Consider the following 22,067-nt stretch of genomic DNA (forward strand, 5'->3'; position numbering starts at 1 on the left):
TTCACAAAAATGTGTTTGAAGTTATACATGTGTTCAGCATATCTCTAGCATTTTGAGGAACTTGATGTTTGTTGAATAGAATAAAAAGAAAATATTTTCTATAAAGAAGATCCCATTTCTTACATTTCACTTAGGAAAACAAGAAGTTCCTTTAATCATATATTATGAATAGTGGTGACACATGAGAAATTATTCATCACAGACAGAATACCACATTATTTTATTGAACTGCACACTCCTCTCCTGAAAGAAAAAAAAAATACTGCTTCTCTAAAGAAGTTAAAGCATATTAAAAATATTTTATTGTCATAACTAAATAGGTTAAATATACATTAAAAATGGAATATATTGTATATTTGATGAAACATATAGCATTCATAAAGCAAAAAAAAAAAAGAAATATACACAGCCATTGAATGGAAAGATGACACACTTAAGTGAATAGCTCTCAAATACTACAGAAACTTAGCATCCTGGAATAATGTTTATTCCTGGCCCATTTTGTGCCCACTGGAAAAAATTGCACTGTTTTTCCTTCCCAAGAGGGCACACAAAAAAATTCTTTCCGTTATTTGGTCCAATCTTCAACACTGTTCTCATGATGGAGCGTTTGCCATGGTTGCAGAATGGGAAAGACAAATCCGCCCACTGGAGAGAAAAAGAATGTACAGTTTAGATGGAGGTAGACTGATGATATGCAGAGTACATCATGAGGAACACGGGGCTGGAGGAAGCTCAAGCTGGAATTGAGATTCCAGGAGAAATATCAACAACCTCATATATGCAGGGACACCACCCTTATGGCAGAAAGCAAAGAGGAAGTAAAGAGCCTCTTGATGAAGGTGAAAGAGGAGAGTGAAAAAGTTGGCTTACAGCTCAGCATTCAGAAAACTAAGATCATGGCAGCTGGTCCCATCACTTCATGGGAAATAGATCGGGAAACAGTGGAAACAGCGTCAGACTTTACTTTTTTGGGCTCCAAAATCACTGCAGATGGTGACTGCAGCCGTGAAATTAAAAGACGCTTACTCCTTGGAAGGAAAGTTATGACCAACCCAGACAGCATATTAAAAAGCAGAGACATTACTTTGTCCACAAAGGTCCATCTAGTCAAGGCTATGGTTTTTCCCATGGTCATGTATGGATGTGAGAGTTGGACTGTGAAGAAAGCTGAGTGTAGAAGAATTGATGCTTTTGAACTGTGGTGCTGGAGAAGACTCTCGAGAGTCCCTTGGACTGCAAGGATATCCAACCAGTCCATCCTAAAGGAGATCAGTCCTGGGTGTTCTTTGGAAGAACTGATGCTAAAGCTGAAACGCCAATACTTTGGCCACCTCATGTGAAGAGTTGACTCACTGGAAAAGACTCTGATGCTGGGAGGGATTGGGGGCAGGAGGAGAAGGGGATGACAGAGGATGAGATGGCTGGATGGCATCACCGACTTGATAGACATGAGTTTGAGTGAACTCCAGGAGTTGGTGATGGACAGGGAGGCCTGGCGTGGTGTGATTCATGGGGTCGCAAAGAGTCAGACATGACTGAGCGACTGAACTGAACTGAGACTGATTAGATGTATTTGATTAGTACCTTGTTGTTACAACTCCTTTTCCTATTAATCTGACACTGTAAGATATATGTAAGTCATTAGTTATTGCCCTTTAAAAACCTTATATCCTGTAAGTAGCTTCTCTAACAAATTTGCCTGAACCACATGAGAAATTGTCATAATTCCAAATCTCCTTCTTCCAAAGGCTTACTTACAGAAGTTCCTTCACTTTATTGAAAATCTCACTGTAAAGCAAATCAGCAATGTTCCTGCTATAGATCTGTTTCAGTTAAAGCTATTAGGATCAAAATTTTGTTATAATTTTAATACTAAATTTCTTACTCTCTTAGGAAAAGAATTCAATACAGAATTACCCAGACTAATTACTAGCAGATTCCACTGTATTATTCTTATCCTTATTAATTTTGGCCTCAAGAGAGTTACCAAGAAGGCTGTGATTAATATTGTTAATAATATTTTCTCCAGTAAGTCTATACAAGCTTCTAGGGGAGATGTGTAAGTTGAGTAGGATGGAGTCCCATCTCAGGCAGGGGCTAGGCTCTGAAATCATATCACATCTTCCCTGCGGAATTCCTTAGGAAAGCACCACACTGAAGACAGATAACTTCTCTCTCAGTAGACCCAACCAGCAAACTTCTGCTCCAGCACTGAAACACAGCCGTCTTTTCTTTTTCCAGTTTTTCATCAGATAAAGCAGTTGGGGAGAATATGTATCTTTAAACCTTAGGATGACAGTCAGCAGCTTGAGGCTCACAATGAGGAAGGAAGTAAGACTGACCTAAAGGACCCAGGTTCCTGTCTTCTGTCTCATGGTCATTCGGAGGGACAAACTCATAGACTGAAAGGCTGGGAAATCACCTACATCTAAACTGTTACTGTGTCATCACTTTTTTTGGCTAAGCCTGTGTAGTAGGGTTCGCCAAGCTTATTGTAAATCCAGGGCATGTAAGTTAGTTTCCCAGGTACATCTACTCAATGAATAAACCAAAGGTCTGGATGTCACTCTGAAGTCAGGAAAAGCAAATATCTATCTTGGATTATCAGTCCCTGGTAAGTGACTCCATTACTTTTCTCTCTGTAAACCAAGGGACAATTCTACCTGTACTGGTGGTTACAAATAAATTCTAATAATGGAACAGCTGTCATTTGATTAATTTTTCTTTTTGGGATGAACACCTTCGACTTTTAACAACACCAGTATAGCTTTTATATTTAAAGATAAAACCATAAATGGACGGATATTTGCTACATTTTAGTGGCCTAAGTATTCAATGACACACCATTAAGCTTGATGAATCATACACATACTTCAAAAAATCCACACTGTGCTTCTCTCGGTAGAGGACAAGCATAGAAGTGCCTGCCCTTGTTTTCACCATCCTTCCTCACCACTCGGAGAGTGCAGGGGCGGCCGTGTTTACTGCAGCGGGGACTGCCAGCATTTAACGAACGAGGAGGACCATCTGCCATATTGCTTTGAAGTTCACTGTAATGACAAGTTACAAAATAACTGCAGCAGGACAGGGCTAATAGGGATCATTCACACCGCCTCACCTCCACATTAGAATCCCGCCTGTACAGAGAAATGGTGCCAAAAAGGGACCCTGGTCAACTTCACTGTAATTACATACACTCCTGCTGCTGCCGCTGCTGCTAGGTCGCTTTAGTCGTGTCCGACTAGTAGCGACCCCATGAACTGTAGCCCACCAGGCTCCTCTGTCCATGGGATTTTCTAGGCAAGAGTACTGGAGTGGCTTGCCATTGCCTTCTCCGACATACACTCCTACGTCGTTCCAATTCTTGGTTTTCCCAGGTAATTCTAATTTACTCCCAAAGGTACCTATTTATGCAAACTGAATTTAAATCAGGCATGTAATTCAAATTTCTCAAGAAAAAAACAGCCGACTTGCACATCCAATCTTCTTCGTTTTCATTGTCACATCTGGTTATTTTCTTACCCAACATGACTGGGTGGCCACTTTTATTTCCCCTAAAATATTCTCAAGTCCAACAGCCCCCTGGCCCCCAAACGAGCAAGAGTCACAATCTTCTCTAATTATTTTCTCATGGGTAGCAGACTGTCATCAATGGCTCTGACAAGGCCAAAGAGATCACTCTTTCTACTGCCCACTCTAAAGATAATTTTCTATGCTTTGCTTTGATCAAGGCTACATAATAGTTGCAATCATATTTCAGCAGGCTGCCGCCAGAGCAGAAACGTGTATTCTATAAAGCTAGCAAGGAAGCTTTATTCTTCCCCATGATTAGATCAAGAGTAGCTGGAGGTTATCCCTGCATACAGTATATAAAGGTCAGAAGCTGGCCTTCCACTGTATGTGGAATTTTCTCTTCAAAAAGGAGCTTCATGATTTAATTTTTATACTTTGCATATTTTTAATAATGCCTTTATAATAGACTTTTTAATAAACAAATTGAAGAGAAAAAGAGCCCTTATTAAAACCAGAAGCCCTTCCCCTAATAGCCCAATTTTTAATTTTTAAATGATAAAGTTCTTTCTTTCTTTTGTTAATTTCTAAAGAACAAAATACCATTCTCAAGTGATTTTTAAAAAATATTTATAAATCCTAAACTATATGCTTCACATACTCGTTCCTATAATATCTCAAGGCATCATATCTAATCAAAATGTTCAGAGTGTGAGATATTTTTTCCAGTTTCAATTGAGATATAATTGACATACAAGGGATTTTTTTATTTGTGATGAAGTTGGTCTACACTTGTTTATAAAAGACAGTTAAGTATATAGCTTTAAATGGACTCAAACATCCTGAGGGTTGTTTCTGAAGCTGTTTGTGCAGCGGCGTCTATGATATGAAAGCAGCTGTGGGCATTGTGAAGAAACTGTTATTATTAAATATTCCTCAGCAGGTATTTTGTTGGTAGCACTTTCAGTGTGGGGGATGGTGGCTTATAATTTAGAATCACAGGGAACACTAACCAGAAATAAAGGTGAAGGGCAAAAGACTTCTCTTTTCCATCTCCTTTGGTTTCATCAGTGCCTCCCAAAGAGTAAATATTAAAATGTCAACTCCAAGAGAAGCTAAACATTTGGTCCCAGGGACGGCCGAGCCTGGTCAGCTGCCGTCTATGGGGTCGCACAGAGTTGGACATGACTGAAGCGACTTAGCAGCAGCAGCAGAGAAGTTGAGTGATTTCAAAATCAAAGCAAGAGGGTAATAAACAATGCTTACAAAAAATTTAGAGGAGGAGAAAATAAACTTAAAAATCTTAAGAGAAGGAAATAAACTGATGCTTTCTTTAAAAAAGTACACACATGCAAACATAATTTTATTATGTGGAAGGCTGGGGTTAACAATCAAACATATTTGAACCCACTTGCTTCAACCTAGAAATCTCCAGTTTCACAAATCCAGAGAGAGGTTTAGATTCCCTTATTAGTAAAGCTTTTTTGGAAAGGAGCACGGTGGAAGATAGGATCAAGGTAGGAAGGAAAGACTCCAGTGTCTCCTGTAAGTTCCTCATTTCTGTCTTCCATTCCCTTTCTTCCTTAGTACAAAGATAAATTAAAAAACACCACATGCTATCTTATCCTGGCCTTCTGAGTGTGGCCCATTAACCAGAAGCATCAGAATTACCAGGCAGCTCCTCAGAATCATCTGCCTCTACTCCAGATGGCTGGCAGAATCAGAACCCCAAAGACTGAATATACACACAGTACGTGTCAGAGTTACTGCGACCAAGAACACACAGGCTCCAAAGACGCATGACAAATCTTCATTTCATGATAACAAACATTACCCAGAATTAAATGTTCTGATTAACTGAGGACATTCTGGTTCCTCTTTGTTTCCATCATTACTTAAAAAACTTTCAATAATGTAGCAAAGCGTTTTCTTGGGTAAACAGCATATGGAATAGTTTAACTTATTTTGATAACTAGAACTGTTATCTTAAATATTAATATTGGATTACAAACGGTCAGTGGAGGAGGGCATGGCAACCCACTTCATTATTCTTACCTTGAGAATCCCCAAGGACAGAGCAACCTGGAGAGCTACAGTCCATGTGGTTGCGAAGAGTTGGACACAACTCTACGACTAAGCACGGCATAAATGGTCAATATAATAACAGATCAGGGTTGGTGAATTTTTTCAGAAGGGACAAACTTTTAGGCTCATGGGTTTTTTGGTTTCTGTTGCAAATCCTCAAGTCTGCTGTTTATCATGAAAAGTAGCCAGAGAGAATATGTAAACCAACCATAAAACTTTACTTATTAAAACTGGGGGTGGGCTGACTTTAGCCCTGCTCATTGTAGTTTGCTGACGTAAAAGTCATTAGAATCAAGAGTAGTGCTTATAATGCACAATAGGTTCTCAATAAATACTTAATAATAAGCACCGAACATGTTCAAAAAGCATTGTTCAAATAATATTAAACAGAGATCAGACAAAAGCTATTATCAAGAAGGAGGACATTACTAAGCACAGGTTTTTAATTTTAAAGTGGGTGACCTATTTATCATGATTTAACTTATTAAACAGATCAGGTGATTATAATAAAAATATTATCTAATTTTTAAAAATTAATAAGTCTCACTGAATGTATATTTTGTATTTCAGTAGTATTTCAAGGATCACAACAAACAAACAAATAGAGGTTAAATGACTCCTCCTGGATGGTCCCAGGTGGCTCTGACATTCTTGGGGACTGAAAACCCCAAAAGGTGACCCAGAAGCATATACAAGGTGTCAGTGCTTCACTGGTGATTAGAGGTAGAATTTGGCAACCCTGATGGCAGCAGACTGATTTTATTTCATTTCTCTCATCTACATGAGCCTTTGTATCAGCTCAGGAAAAACTTCAACCTAAAACACATGTACGATTTCTTTGAAGTGGTATCACTGTGTTTTGCTCTGTATTTACAATAATTGGATCAAAGACTTAAAACTGTCTAACAGTCATTCTTAACTGCTTAAAAATTGGTTCAACTATCTAATTTATAATCCAGTAGCTGGATTCAATTCAAGTCTGTCTAAAGACCTATCTGAAAATATGCTCTGTCAACATAGCATGTATCATGTGGTGATGAGATCAGTAATTAAGAGAACAAAAGGCAAATTAATTACCATATAATTATTAAAGGAAAAATGAACTGGCTATCACTTCTCTGAGTGGACCACCTACTTTAATCCTATTATGTTGCGAGCTTCTGCTCAGCATCTTGTCCACAAGATGAACACTGTAGCTGTCAGACAAGGAGAAAAATGAAATAAATGACAGTAATTTGCAATTTATTCCTTGTAAAGTAGCTGGGTGCAGAAGGGCTGCTGGGTGAATGTATTTCATCACTTGACATTTATTCTGCTAGTTGATCTTGATTGATTTTAGAGTCGCATTCCTGGGGTTCTTATATTCAACACATTCACATGCAGCAGTGTTTCTAAGTAATACTGTGTGCTGTGATTAATCATATAACCCTATTACTAATGGCTTATGAAGAAATCATTTAAATTTAAGGTTACATTAATGTTTTTTTAAATCCCTAATTCATTAGTTAAATTGTCTGAGATTTTCTACAAAGCACTAAGGAAATAAAAATATGCCAAGTTACTTCATGTGAGTACAAAAAAAGCCACAATATTTTTAAACAATCACATCTGCTTCTTTCCACTTATGGGACACAACAAAAAATGCTTTTCGAAAATGATTTTCTTTCAGGAAAGCCTCCCAGCTCGGGCCCTCTTAACTAGCTCCTTCACGAACTTTCATCATCAAACATTAATTAGCGTTAAGTGAAGAGATGGTGTCCTGATCCAGTAGTTCATTTTCCCCTCCATAGCTTAACTCAAATGTCTCTATTTTATGAGTATTACAGACAAAAGTCAAACAAGTTATAATAAGTGATTAGAAAGAACAACAACAAAAAATTAGCCAAGAATAAATTATCAAGATGAACTGATGGTAAATTTAGAACCAGTATGGGGAACTTGAGATTAAAGCATCTATTGACCAAAGATCATCTCAGAATTCTGTTGTGAAAGAAGTTACAAGGATTCCCAGAGGTTACTCTAGGTGTGTGCACTGGCGGTCCTTCGCCTCACTGCCCAGAGAAGAATCTTTCCATCAGCAAAGACACAGCGAATCGGCGGAGAGGGTGGAAACTAGAGCCCCTACTGAGATTATTTCAGAGCACACCCACAGCAGCTCTTCCCCTGCTCATCTCCCATTGGCAAGAAGACCCACCTTCACTTCACTTAAAATATTCTTCCCTTCATGTAAAGATGTTGGATACACAATGCCTGCTTTCTGAAGGAAAAGAAGATTGTGGAGAGAAGTCTCTCCCTGATGCAGTTATGACAGTCAGGAGCCCCAGACAAAATATTAAATAAGGCTGGAGAAGAACAGTAGGAGGAGCTGCCAATAGTCATTAAGGAACAAGGATGACACTGTTTACTAAAGTCTCTGTATCTCTGGTGACAGCAATTGGTGTCTTCTCCTGAATGTATAGCTAGTAGTCTCTTAAAAGCATATGTGGTCTGGTAGTATTCATTAACTGGAACTACAACCTTTTAATTTCATGTCCAAAAGTAGTACACAGGCTCTTCAAGCTTTTTTGGTTGAAACAATGACTGCCACTCTCCTTGGCTGTTTGAAATACAGCCACTTTCTTTAGCAGAAATGTCACTAAAAATGTCTCAGATCCCTCACCTTCAGAACAGAGGACATTTACTAAATGAACAGCTTCCCTTTTAGAAGAACTATCTTTCATTGGAAGAAAAGTTAAAAAAAAAATAAAATAAAACACTGCTAACAGTGGAGACTGATAACCAGTATGACTAGGGGGGATTTAATTATTTGCATTCATACTTTCCAATATTTTCAAACATTCTATATTAAGCATGTATATAGTTAAGTCAGAAAAGCCAAAACCAAACTTTCTACAGATGGAGGAAATTCTGTTTTTCATTCCCTTCCCTTCTGTAGTATTATAAGCTAGAGGAAGAAAGGGATGCAAATTATTGAATACTGTAAAAGTATTTCTGGGTTTGATTTACATTTCCAAGATCAATAGGCTTCCTTAGCGATGGATGATTCTTCTTCATCCTTAATACTTAAGGCAAATACCTTAAAGACCAAGGTGAGAAGCATCATACCTGTTAGAAAATCCAGGGTTGCAACTTTTAAGATCCGGTGATGAGCAGTGGGTTGTTTTTAATTTTTTATGTGCTGGACTAAATAATTTATACTGAGAGCAGACTATAGGTGATGTATTTACTTTGTTAGATGGTTGACTTCTACAGTTTGTTCTCTCCTTGGAGGTGTTCAGTGTATCACTACCATACACGTTAGGAGGAGGGCTTGGAAACTCCCCATCTGGTATATGATTGTGGCTTTCTTCTCTTCCCAAAGCACTGGATTTATTGCTGAAATCCATCAAAACAAGAGTTGTAGTTCCAAATGCAGTTTTCCTGTTGATCTTCACTTCTGCCTTCAGTTTTCCAAAGCTGTTACAAGGGTATTTCACCAAGTTGTTAAAGACAATAGGATTTTCTTCATTCCTGAGTACTGAATCTGGAAAAAGAGACAAGTAATTCTATAGTATTCCTTTAAATACACTGACTATTTGAAACATCTTTTCATCTGATTAAAACATTCAGTTCATTTATTACAGTGACTTAATGTATAGAACTAATAATACAAAGTTAGCTTGAGCAATCCAGAGTTAGCCACCTTCTGATTAGGAAATAAAGTATTACATGAAGTGCAAAATTTCAACAATTTCCAGGGACTCAGAGGTGGGTTTAATAAAGATTTATATTTATTATGTTTTATATTGTGTTTTAGCATTTAAAGGTTATTGAGCTATCAATTTTGCAACTATCAGATCAAATATTAATGCAATGTAATTAAGAGGGGACATTGCACAAAGCTTTAGATCAGCAGTTAGAGCCTATATCTAGATCATTAGGAATGTGTCTGTGAATGACAAGACCAAGTAAAAGGCTTATTACAAAAGAATAAAGATGAATTACAAAGATTTACACTTATTAAATATGGTTCAAGAAAGCATCTTAGAATTTTAGAATCTGTACTGTAATTTATTCTAAACTGCTCTTGAGATATATGCCTTTCATATTCAGAAAAAATAAAAAGAAAATAATTAAGATGTGTAAAGGCATTTCAGAATGTCAAAATAAATGTGGAAATCTAAGACTGTGATTTTCTGAGGGCTCTCTGTTGAATGATACTGAAGAAAGGAGGGCCAGAAATAGGAGACACAGTTCCTTCTGCTCCTAGTGAAGCTGTGTAAGGGGTGATGCCTGCCTCTCTGGCCCAGAGAACAAAACACAATATGACAGCTCACACAATGTGGGGTCCAGAAGTCAAGAATGAACTTTCTCCTCTCTAATTGAAGAAAGAAAGAACACTTTGAGAACAAAATAGAAGCTGCATCAATGAGATGGTTCTTAATCACAGGTTTCCTCTGAGGTTTTACATTCTCTGAACACATGAAATTGTGAGCTATAAAGAGTTATTTTGAAGGATTTGAATGAAATCAGTACAATTGTCTGGGTAAAGATTTTAATAACAAGGGGTAGGAGAGATAAAGAAAGAGGAAAAAATTCAGCATTTTTCTATTCCACCTGCAAAGATATTCTTACAGAAATCCTCCCTTTCAATTTATGAAACACTTGGACTGAATAACAAACTCAAAAGTTGCTGAAATCTGCATAAAACAAAGCTTTATTGAATAATTCATTAGAAACAGTAGAGAACAGATGTGATCATCTCAGTTTTTGAGATACAAAGGCACATACCATGTCTTCCCTCCCTGTTTAAAAAAAAAGTGCTCAACAGAATATTAGCATGGTTTACACGCAAAGGCTGGCATTTCTTTTAAACCTTTCAGAAAGAAGGCATTTTAGTTAGTTATGAAATATCAAAATGCAACAAGATATATACTTGACTTTGTGTAATTTATCCTCTTTGAAATGGCAGAAACTCAGAATCAAAATTCAGTCTTACCTGCAGGCCTTGAAGTCAGGCAAGCATCACATGTCTTAGAAGACGGCTTATTTATTAGAGTACAGACCTCACAGGTCCACTGCTCTTCACATTTCTGGGCCACACAGTCCAGAAGATGACCCTCTCTGCTAGAAGGCCAACTGACTGTAGTGTTTCTAACTGGCAGCATGCTAGAAGAGAATTTTCCCTAAAGTTAATCATTAACACTTTTATTACGGTCTTCTTCTTATACATTCTGAGTACCCCAGAAACAATTACAGAACGACTAATATCCAAAGGCTACACGTTTACTATTGCTTAGAAGTTCTATGTCTCAGAATGTTTTCACTTGGATCCTGAAGATTGCTGTTAAAGACAGAACTAACAAAAGACTTACAGTCAAAGAACTGTGTATGTGTGCTTTTAAACCAACTAAAAGCAGTTGACCTAACCACTAGGGAGCATTTCTGAACTAATTTTTAAAGTAAGAGGGACTCTTCCAGAAGCAAAACTATCTTTATTCAGCCAAATTAGAGAGGAAAAAAGTTATGGAGAAATTAGAGCAATGACCGTTAAGATGAGAAAAGCTTCACATTCACTTTGTGTGCCTCTGGAATTTCTCAACAGCGTCTACTCAGCACTGTGGCAATTAGCTGATCTACAATCTATTATGACAAGAAAGATATCTACACTTAACACTATTTCCCTTCACATAAAACTCTCTCATGTTGATGTCTAACTAATAGATTGGTAAGCAAACGGTCAAACCAACCCCAATTTTTGGCCACAGACGTAAACTGTGATTCTCTACCCCGAATTCCTAACTGACTCTGTATCGTTAAAGGAAGTGCCTTTCTAAGCTCTGATATACTCCTACTCTGCAGCACGTCTCTGGGTCTATAGAGCACATCACATGGCTTAGCAACCAAGGCAGTGTCATGGATTCCTTTCATGATTCGAAATATTAATATTGAAAATAAACTCTTCCGGTAAAGGCTTTGTCCCTTACATTTCAGAACATGACTTCTTTGACTTTCAAAGGGAGCCTTGTCTTCTGTAATATTTTGCTCCCTATATATAACAAGTTTTAAATTTGTCTGGTAAAATCATAAATAGCATAAGGAAATCTGAAAGTAAGACACATCTCATTATGGTTCATCTTTACTTACCTTGACTTTTAATGCTATTCAATATTTCTTATCCCTCTAAATCAAGTATACTTTATTTAAAAAAAAAATTTCTTATTCCTATGCAATACCAGACCTTCTAAAGAATATACTTGACCTAATCCCTGCCCTCTCTACTGACTTACTATGAAAGGCAGCATCATCATGCATTTATTCATAATTAAGTAAAGCACAAAAATTGTAAATATTCTTCAGATTTTTAATGTGCTCCAGCTTTTCACCATTTTCATTTTCTATCCTATAAATTTACCATAAGAGGATATTTATTGTTACATACAGAAGCTTTGGAAGCATTTTCTCCTAACTGCTCCATGTCTTAATAATCTAGTAATAAATTCTTTTCAGTCTCCAGTTGGACAGTTCACCAGAATTTCAACCTTAACATGTCTGCAGTAGGCTGAATAATGACCTCCATAAGATTATCAGAGTGATCTCTTAATCCAAACACAAGTATCCTTAAGAGAGAGTGAGGCAGAGGGAGATTTGATACGTGCAGAAAGGAAAGGCAGAGACTGGGATCATGTAGCCACAGTGAAGGACACTAGAATCACCAGAAGCTGGAAAAGGCAAGAAGCGGATTCCCCACTAGAGCCGCTGGGCTAGGGGCACACAGCCTGCCCACACTGTGACTCTGGCCCAGTGAGAATAATGCTGAACTGCTGGCACTCAGAACCATGAGAGAATAAACTGCTGCTGCTTTAAGCTGTCTGGTTGCTGGTAACGTGTTACAGCAGCCACAGGAAACTTGTACAGATAAAAGTCTGGACCCCTGCCCCCAATCTGAAATCCTGCTGGTTTGTCACATCTCCATAAATGGCATCACCATGCACTCAGCTGATGAGGCGAGAAACCTGGGAGCTGTCTGCAACACTTTCCCCTCATACCCAGTCTGTCAATTCATTCTGTAGGCCCTGCTGCAGAGGCAAAGCTGCCAGATACTCAGGAAGCTTCCGTGGCTTGCTGTGTGGTCCTCTGTGGAGGGGGATGGGGAGTGTGGAAGATGGAGGATGGAGGCAGTCATTCCAGCAGCACGAGGTGGAGGGCACTGTCTGTGGCATCAGGCCTGGGGTTCTCTCTGGGCAAGGCCCACATTCTGCCAGCACCACCTTGCACCTGCTCAGTGCCCAGGGACCACATGCCCTGGTGAGGTCAGGAAGCAGCTGGACTGTCTCAAATGTCCAATTCAAGAGATGCTGCTCCATTCCTTGCTTAGGGGATGTCATGACTGGGGCCCCAAGTCCATTCAAACATGCACCATCCACCGGCGACCCAGGAACAGCCTGGTAGAGGGACAGCTGAGGGAGACCTAAGAGCTGGCGGTCCTCAGAGAAAGGACTGAGCAGCAGCACCATGTGGGAACTTATTAGTCATAGAGTCACTATTCTATTTTCTCTGTGCTATCCGAGCACCTGATGTATTGCAGACCCTAATAAAGTCAACAGCAGAAAAAAAACAAAAAAGTGAGAAAGAAATTAGAAAGACTCCAGTAAAGTCAAAGACTAATGCAGTTTCCCTTCATGGAAGCAATACTCACACACACAGATTTTGCTAGTTAGTATGTAAAGAAGACCCAACAATACACGGTACAGGTATGCAAAGTATGGTGTGACCAATAGAGTAGAAAATCTGGGTAGGACTTCAGGAAGGACTGAAGTAAATTTTTAGTGACTCTAGGAACACAAGAATTTAGATCATTATGATTGGGATTTTTAATATTCCATTTGAATTTGAAATGACTTTAAAACGAAAAAAGTTTAGTCAATATAAAAAGTGCTCAAATGCTCATCCAGACAATGACTAGAATATACTTACTTGTAGAAATCTCAAAGAATGGGGCTAATATTACTAGTTTTCAAATGCTTCATTATGTACACACTTACTCTGCAATAAGTCTTCAGCTGGGTGCCAACATATAAAACAGAACCAGGTTAGGAGGGAGGGACTTGAGGGCCCAGGACATGTCCAGTGCACCATGCCTTTATAGCTCACAGGTGACTCCCAAGACTCTTTCAGGGAACCCTTGAGGTTTTGAATCCTAGTTTCAAAAGCCCTTTGCTTATTTGACAGTCTGGAAAAATGTGAATTTTTAAAAATTTCAAAAGCTATCAATTCATAGAAAACAAATACATATGGAATATTAATCACTTATTCAGTAGATGAATATATATTGAATGTCTTCTGCCAGAAACTCTTATACGTTTTTGATTGAATAAATGTAATATTAAAAATAAGAAACCCCTAAATTTGTGTAATATAACATTATCTAACCATATTTCAGATCTCTGATAGTAAAATGGGGTAGGAAGCTGAAAAAAAGGGCATATGGCATGGTTTAGAGAAAAGTAATTGTTAACAAAAGGTGATGAAGAAAATGAAACATAGGAACAAGGAAGAAAAAAAGACAGCTGCAGACATACTGATGGAGATATAATGGGGATCTGGACCACTTCACCCCTGTCCCGGGGCCCTGAGCTCTCCAGACAAAACGGTGCCTCCGCCTCCCAGGCCTCCTCACAGATGTGTACTTCCCTGCTTGCCCTCCTGTCTCCAACCACCGCATCCTGTTCCCTCTCTGCCTCTTTCCCTCCTACTGTGTAGTTAGGGATACTCTCCAAAGCTCAGAGCTTGCTTCTTTTCTCTATACTTTCCTAGTGAATCAACCCTGTGTTAATACTTCCACCAACAACACAAGTGTAACCATCAAGTCTTCATCATCCACCATATATGGATCTGGTCCACATATCCCAAACTTGATCTATCTCTTCCATTTCACCCATCTTTGCCAGTCCTGTAAAGTGAAAATTTCCGTTTGGGGGCTTGGAACTTTTTGCATTACCCTACATATCAAATCTGTCATAATTCTTGCTGGCTTTAGGTGACTATTTTTTCCTCCATTTCCAGTGTCTTGACCTCAGGCCTAGTAACCATCTCTTGCCCATTATACTACACAAGCTTCATGTGTGTTTCTTCATTTTCTATCCGAACATTGCTATAATCAGTTAAAAAGTCTTTAATCTACTGATTTAGGTTAGACATGAACCATTCCTAGTACTACTGACTCTAACCAGTTAACCCCACCCTAACTGGAAAACTAGCTTTTCCTATTTAACAGCTTGCAGTCTTCACGTGGCTTGGTCAGTGTTACCATCAATGATTTGAGGTTTGTGGCAATGCTTTTCCAATTAAATAATGTCTACTTGCTCATTTACTTAGCCAAAATTATATCTCTAAAAGAAACATCAAATTATACTTTTTCTATGAGATTTTCCCAAGCTTTTGTGTACCTATTAAGAGCTAATGTCCCTGCACTCTTGTAGCACTTAATGTGCTTCATGTCTGTACTGATTATTCTGACTTAAAAATCACAAATCCTGCAGCTCCTTTATATGGTTAATATTTCACCCAGCCTTCCCCAAAGAGAGCTACGGCATCTTACCAGGGTTAAGTATACACTGGGGAAGGAGAAATCAGCAAATGTTTTGTGGACTACAGGACGCTAGTTCTGAACTGACACCTACTTCAGGAGGCCAGAAGTACCACTGTGCTCCACGGGTCAGAGCAGGGGCTTATGCAGGTCAGGAGATCAACACGGTTTTAGCTCAATTCTCGCAGTGGAGCCAGCGGGTCCTTGAACCCACGTGAGTTCCCTGCTCTGGAACGCAGAATGGGAACAGACTGACTCAGCCACTGGCTGAATCACTGAGTCTATGTTTAATAAGTAGTTGGTTGCTTCATCAGGAAGACAGCAATTCTGTAAAGAGAGTTTGCTAATGTTTTCTACTATTAATTAAGAACTTTAGAAAGTAGTTGCATTTTTCCAATTATTGACAAAACTACACTTCCTGGTAATCATTTTAAAAATGAGACAAAAGCCAAAGCCTGGATATTAACATCAAACTTACAGATTTTCTGCAGAATCAGAAGAGGCTCATAAATCATCTCCAGCTCATTCTGGTTTTTGGATGATATTATTTACTATTTTCTTCCAAGCCATCAAATACTTGTGAGTTATGTTCTGTTCTTAATAGCCTGATAGCTCTTCAGCTATGTTCTCTTATTAATAGCCCTTTTGTTAAGAGAATTGGGGCAAACAGTACACTTTAAATTAGATTTCTCACCATATGTCAACATGCTGAGGATTTTCTTTCTGACAGTGAGGACAGAAATATGTCATTCTGTTATTCTCCCCTAAGCGACACACAGTTATTTTGCAGCAACACTGACCACAATTAGGACGCTTGTAAACCTTATAGTGTTTCGAGAGAGCAGATCCCACTTTGCAGCACTAAAAACAAACAAACAAACATTATGTTATATACAAAATAGTGTTGATATATTCTTGAAAGTCATTTATAAAAATGATTTGTTAAAAATGTACATATGTTTATACATATGTCCTCATAATCTTTCTTTCATCTGAGAAAAAGGTATTGACAAGATTCAGCAACATTTGTCAAATAAGATTTGTGTGCAGTAATTAAGCCATTATTTTATAACTTATTAGTATTTAAAATTGCTCTTTGCATGGCTTTTTACCCTCTTATCTAAATAGGATATAGTACTTTACTATAATTTAAAATGTCTTTCATGCTTTTAAGGTTTTTATAATTAAACATAATTATGTGGTTATAAGAAAAAGACTAGATTAGCTTTAAATCTGATTATTTTTAGAACACTAAAGCTGCTCACTTTGTTTCAATAGCCAAAAAATTTATTTCTACAGGGTAAAGCTTAATAAGATCATCTTCTTTGCTGACCTGAAAAGGGACAGCTGTTTTTAATCTTACAGTTTCACTGAAAAAGAAGAAAAATTCAAATGCCATCCTAGCAGCAAACATGTTCCATTTGGCATAAGTTCTATTTCAAAAGACATTGATTATTCTCTGTCACAGTTTTATTCTACTCACATACACATAAAGCTCCTCCAAAGACAATGTTTGGGATTTATATCAGCAGTGTGAAAATTTAAAAGCTCAGAAATACAGCAAATAATATTACAAGCTGAAAGTTTTGAAAAAAAAAAAAAAAACACCCATAATATTTTAAGCCAAGTTTTGAAATACACATCTTAATCTGGGCAGAAAATGGGTAGTTATTTGGAATCATCTGTCCCTAAAAGCACAAGTGGGCATATATAATATTAAAACAGTCACAGATACTTAGGACAGGTATATAAAGCTAAAGTCTCACTTTAGGCCAACTAATGAAGAATCCTACAATACCTGACTTTCTAACAATAGCAAAAATAAACATTTTGAACATAGAAAATGGAATATAGAGAAAAAAGGACATATTTATGATAATTTGTTTAAAGATAAAATATGTTTCTGCTTAGTTGCTCAGTCACGTCTGACTCTTTGCAACCCCATGGACTGTAGCCCACCAGTTCTGTTCATGGGATTTCCCAGGCATTGGGATTGCCATTGCAAAGGGTTGCCATTTTCTTCTCCAGGGGATCTTTCTGACCCAGGCACTGAACCTATGTCTTCTGCATTGTCAGGCAAATTCTTGATGGGTGAGCTACCAGGGAAGCCCATGCCTATATACACAACTTTCAAAATTTGCAGTTTAGTTAGGACTTATTCTCAAAACAGCCTCTGTGTTAAGACGAAAATCACCTTATTTTATAGATAAACTAAACCTAAATTAAGTAACCTAAATAATAAATGGTAAGTGGCAAAATGTGACTGAACCAAAGTCTATATTTATCCCGAAGTATTGACTCTTTCTCTCTAGACTACCTCTGGAGAAGGCAATGGCAACCCACTCCAGTACTCTTGCCTGGAGAATCCCAGGAATGGGGGAGCCTGGTGGGCTGCCGTCTATGGGGTCGCACAGAGTCGGACACGACTGAAGCGACTTAGCAGCAGCAGCAGCAGCAGCTAGACTACCTATCTTTTACTTTTATATGCCCCAAATTAGAACAGAGTCTAAGTAACATGCCAACCTACCTGTCCCCCAACTTAGTATAAACATAATTTAATGTAATCATAGTTAGTTTGGACTGACCTTTGACCTAAAATTTTAATATGTTAATTATGCCCACAACATGTCACTTTTCCCCACTGCGCCTCTACGCTCTTACCCTTAGATGACTACATAGAGCCTTAATATTTTTGGTGCAATTAAAGGGAAATAAGCAACATTTTGCAAGTTGAAAAATGTTTGCTCTTACCCTGTAAAAAAGAATGCTGAAATCACGTATCATTTTCACAAGGTGATGGATCTGTTCATCTGTTAACTGACAAACCTTAAAATAGAAAAACTACTCAGGACAGTTTCATAATTTGTTCATTACTGTAGACAGTAATACCACTTGCCAGTTCTAAGAGTACTATAAATAGGTTTGAAATATATGCATCTCTTCTAAAACTCATATCTATTTAGTGTTCTTAACAGCATTGACCATTTCAAGCACAGATAAATAAACACCATTCTTGAACTTATTTACAAAACAGAAATGAACTCACAGACATAGGAAACAAACCAAAGGGGCACAGCAGCAGGGGTGAAAGCGAAAGTGGTAGTCACTCAGTTGTGTCCGACTCTCTGCGATCCCATGGACTGTATCCCGCCAGGCTCCTCTGTCCGTGGGATTTCCCAAGCAGGATAGTGGAGTAGGTTGCCATTACTTTCTCCAGGGGATCTTCCTGACCCAGGGATCGAACTAGGGTCTCTTGCACTGCAGGCACAAAGGAAGCCGCCAGTGGTGGGGTGGGGGAGATAAATTAGGAGTTTAGGATTAACAGATACACACTACTATATGTACAGTAGACAATAAGGCCCTACTGTATAGCACGCAAAACTATATTCAGTACCCTGTAATAATCTATAATGGAAAAGATATTGAAAAAGAATATGTACTTATATGTGTGTATAACTGGACGTGGTCAAACAGGAGATGGTAAGAATAAACATTGACATCCTAGGAATTGGCAAACTAAAATGGACAGGAATGGGTGAATTTAATTCATTATCTACTACTCTGGGCAAGAATCCCATAGAAGAAATGGAGTAACCATCATAATCAACAGAAGAGTCTGAAATAGAGTACTTAGGTGCAACCTGATCTCGGTTCATTTCCAAGGCAAACCATTCAACATCACAGTAGTCCAGGTCTATGCCCCAACCACAGATGCCAAAGAGGCTGAAGTTGATCACTGCTATGAAGACATAGAAGACTTCCTAGAACAACCTAAGAAAGATGTTTTATTCATCATCAGGGACTGGAATCCAAAAGTAGGAAGTCAAGATACACCTAGAGTAACAGGCAAATTTGCCTTGGAAAACAAAATGAAACAGGGCAAAGGCTAACTGAATTCTGCCAAGAGAATGCACTGCTGCTACTGCTGCTGCTGCTAAGTCACTTCAGTCGTGTCCAACTCTGTGTGACCCCATAGACGGAAGCCCACCAGGCTCCCCCGTCCCTGGGATTCTCCAGGCAAGAACACTGGAGTGGGTTGCCATTTCCTTCTCCAATGTGTAAAAGTGAAAAGTGAAAGCGAAGTCGCTCAGTCGTGTTCGACCCCCAGCGACCCCACGGACTGCAGCCTACCAGGCTCCTCCATCCATGGGATTTTCTAGGCAATAGTACTGGAGTGGCTTGCCATTGCCTTCTCCGAAGAGAATGCACTAGTCATAGCAAATACCCTTTTTTAACAACACAAGAGACAACTTTACACATCACCAAGTGATCAATACCAAAACTGGATTTACTACATTCTTTGCAGTCAAAGATGGAGAAACTGTATTCAGTCAGCAAAAACATGACCTGGAGTTGACTGTGGCTCAGATCATCAGCTTCTCATAGCAAAATTCAGGCTTAAGCTAAAGAAAACCAGGAAAAACACTAGGTCAGCCAGGTATGACTTAAATCAAATCCCACATGCATTCACAGTAGAGGTAACAAATAGATTTAAGGGACTAGAAGAACTATGGTCACAGTTCTGTAATATTGTACTGCTGCTGCTACTGCTGCTAAGTCACTTCAGTCGTGTCCAACTCCGTGCGACCCCATAGACGGCAGCCCACCAGGCTCCGCCGTCCGTGGGATTCTCCAGGCAAGAACAATGGAGTGGGTTGCCATTTTCTTCTCCAAGTAATATTGTACAGGAGATGGCAAATAAAACCATCCCAAAGAAAAAGAAAAGCAAGAAGGCGAAGTGGTTATCTGAGGAGACTTTGCAAATAGCAGAAGAACAAAGAGACGTGAAAAGCAACAGAGAGTGGGACAGGTACATCCAATTAAATGCAGAGTTTCAAAGAATGGCTAGAAGAGACAAGACGGCCTTCTTCAAGGAACAGTGCTTAATAAGAGAAGAAAACAACAAAAGGGGAAAGACTAGAGATCTCTTCAGGAAAACTGGAAACATCAAGGGAACATTCCGCTCAAAGATGGGTACAATAAAGGAAAAAACTGGTAGAGACCTAGTAGATGCTGAAGAGATCAAGAAGAGGTGGAAAGAACACATGGAAGAACTGTATAAAAAAGATCTTAATGAACCAGATTACTGCAATGATGTGGTTAGTCACCCAAAGTCAGATGTTCTAGAGTGCGAAGTCAAGTGGGCCTTAAGAAGCACTGGTGCAACAAAGCTACTAAATGCAATGAAATTCTAGCAGAACTATTCAAATCCCTAAAGGATGATGCTATCAAGGTTTTGCATTCATTATGTCAGCAAATCTGGAAGACTGAGCAGTGGCCACAGGACTGGAAAAGGTCAATCCTCATCCCAATTCCTTAGAAGGGTAGTAACAAAAATGTGCCAGCCATGAGACAACTGCATTCATCTCCCATGTTAGTAAGGTCGTGCTTAAAATCTTGCATGCTGGGCTTCAGTATTATGCAAACCAAGAGCTTCCAGATGTCTAAGCTGGGTTTAGAAAAGGAAGAGGAACTAGAGACCAAATTGCCAACATACGCTGGATTATAGAGAGAGCAAGGGAATATCAGAAAAACATCTATCTTTGTATCACTGACTACGCTAAAGCCTTTGACTGTGTGGATCAAACCATGGAAAGCTCTTAAAGAGATGGTAATAGCAGACCATCGTACCTGCCTCCTGAGAAACCTGCATGCAGGTCAAGGAGCAAGGGTTAGAACCTGTAGGAACAAGTGACTGGCTCAAGACTGAGGAAGGACTACGCCAGGGCTGTCTGCTCTCACCTGCTGGTTGAATCTGAGCCCATCAGGAGACCTGCCAGGCTGGATGAGGCACAAGCTGGCATCAAGATAGGCAGGAGAAACACCAACAACCTCACACGTGCAGACGACACCACGCTAATGGCAGAAAGCAAAGAGGAACTAAAGAGCCTCTTGATGAGGGTGAAGGGGGAGAGTGAAAGACCTAGCTTAACACTAAATACTAAAAAACTAAGATCATGGCATCCAGCCCCCTTACTGCACGGCAAATTAGAAAGGGAAAAGGTGGAAGTAGCGACAAATTTCCTCTTCCTGGGCTCCAAAATCACTGCGGACGGTGACTGCAGCCATGAAATCAGAAGATGACTGCTTCTTGGCAGGAAAGCGATGATAAATCTAGACAGGGTGTTGAAAAGCAGAGACGTTACTCTGCTGACAAAGGTCCGTACAGTCAAGGCTACGGTCCTCCCAGTGGTCATGTACTCTTGTGAAATCTGGACCGTAAAGAAAGTAGAATACCAAAGAATTGATGCCTTTGAATTGCGGTGTTGGAGAAGACTCCTGAAAGTCCCTTGGACAGCAAGGAAATCACACCAGTCAATACTAAAGGAAATCAACACTGAATATTCACTGGAAGGACTAATGCTGAAGCTGAAGCTTCAGTATTTTGGTCATCTGATGTGAACTGATGACTCATTGGAAAAATCCCTGATGCTGGCAAAGATCGAGGGTAGAAGGAGAAGAGCGTGTCAGAGGATGAGATGGCTGAACGGCATCACCGATGCAATGGATATGAACCTGGGCAAACTCCAGGAGGTGGTGAGGGACAGGGAGATCTGGTATGCTGCAGTCCACGGGGTTGCAAAGAGTCAGACACAACTGGGTGACAGAACTGAATCACTTTGCTGTACACGTGAGACTAACACAACATTGTAAATTAACTATATCTCAACTTCAGAAAAAGTGAAAATTAAAAGAAAAAATACCATTCTTATTTACAAACTTTAATTCTAATTTCAAGTATTTATTGAATATCTACTCTGTACTATACATCTTCAGAGCCCCAACACTGCCTACCACAGCCACCTTGAAAAGTTTTGCAGGGGATAAAGAGGAAAAGAAAAAAAAAAAAAGACCACAAAGAAAGAGGGAAGGGAAAAACAGGCACAGGAGTAGATGACCA

The 22,067-nt window shown here is 39.0% G+C and overlaps 1 protein-coding gene across 2 annotated transcripts in view; it reads right to left on the reverse strand.

Moving 5' to 3' along the window:
* Positions 1–236: 236 nt before the first annotated feature.
* Positions 237–22,067, reverse strand: part of NEIL3 (nei like DNA glycosylase 3) — a 46,743-nt gene continuing 24,912 nt past the window's right edge. For both annotated transcript variants that reach the window (XM_055416350.2, XM_088832538.1), the window contains 6 exons: positions 17,918–17,992; positions 15,861–16,027; positions 10,577–10,746; positions 8,704–9,121; positions 2,876–3,053; positions 237–648 (listed from right to left, as the gene is read on the reverse strand). In XM_055416350.2, coding sequence (XP_055272325.2) covers positions 466–648; positions 2,876–3,053; positions 8,704–9,121; positions 10,577–10,746; positions 15,861–16,027; positions 17,918–17,992 — 1,191 coding nt within the window. In that variant the 3' untranslated portion in view covers positions 237–465. The remainder of the gene's footprint in view (positions 649–2,875; positions 3,054–8,703; positions 9,122–10,576; positions 10,747–15,860; positions 16,028–17,917; positions 17,993–22,067) is intronic.

Source organism: Moschus berezovskii, chromosome 26, assembly GCF_049115385.1.
Source record: "Moschus berezovskii isolate FMDL1 chromosome 26, NW_MosBer_1.0, whole genome shotgun sequence".
Classification (NCBI taxonomy): domain Eukaryota; kingdom Metazoa; phylum Chordata; class Mammalia; order Artiodactyla; family Moschidae; genus Moschus; species Moschus berezovskii.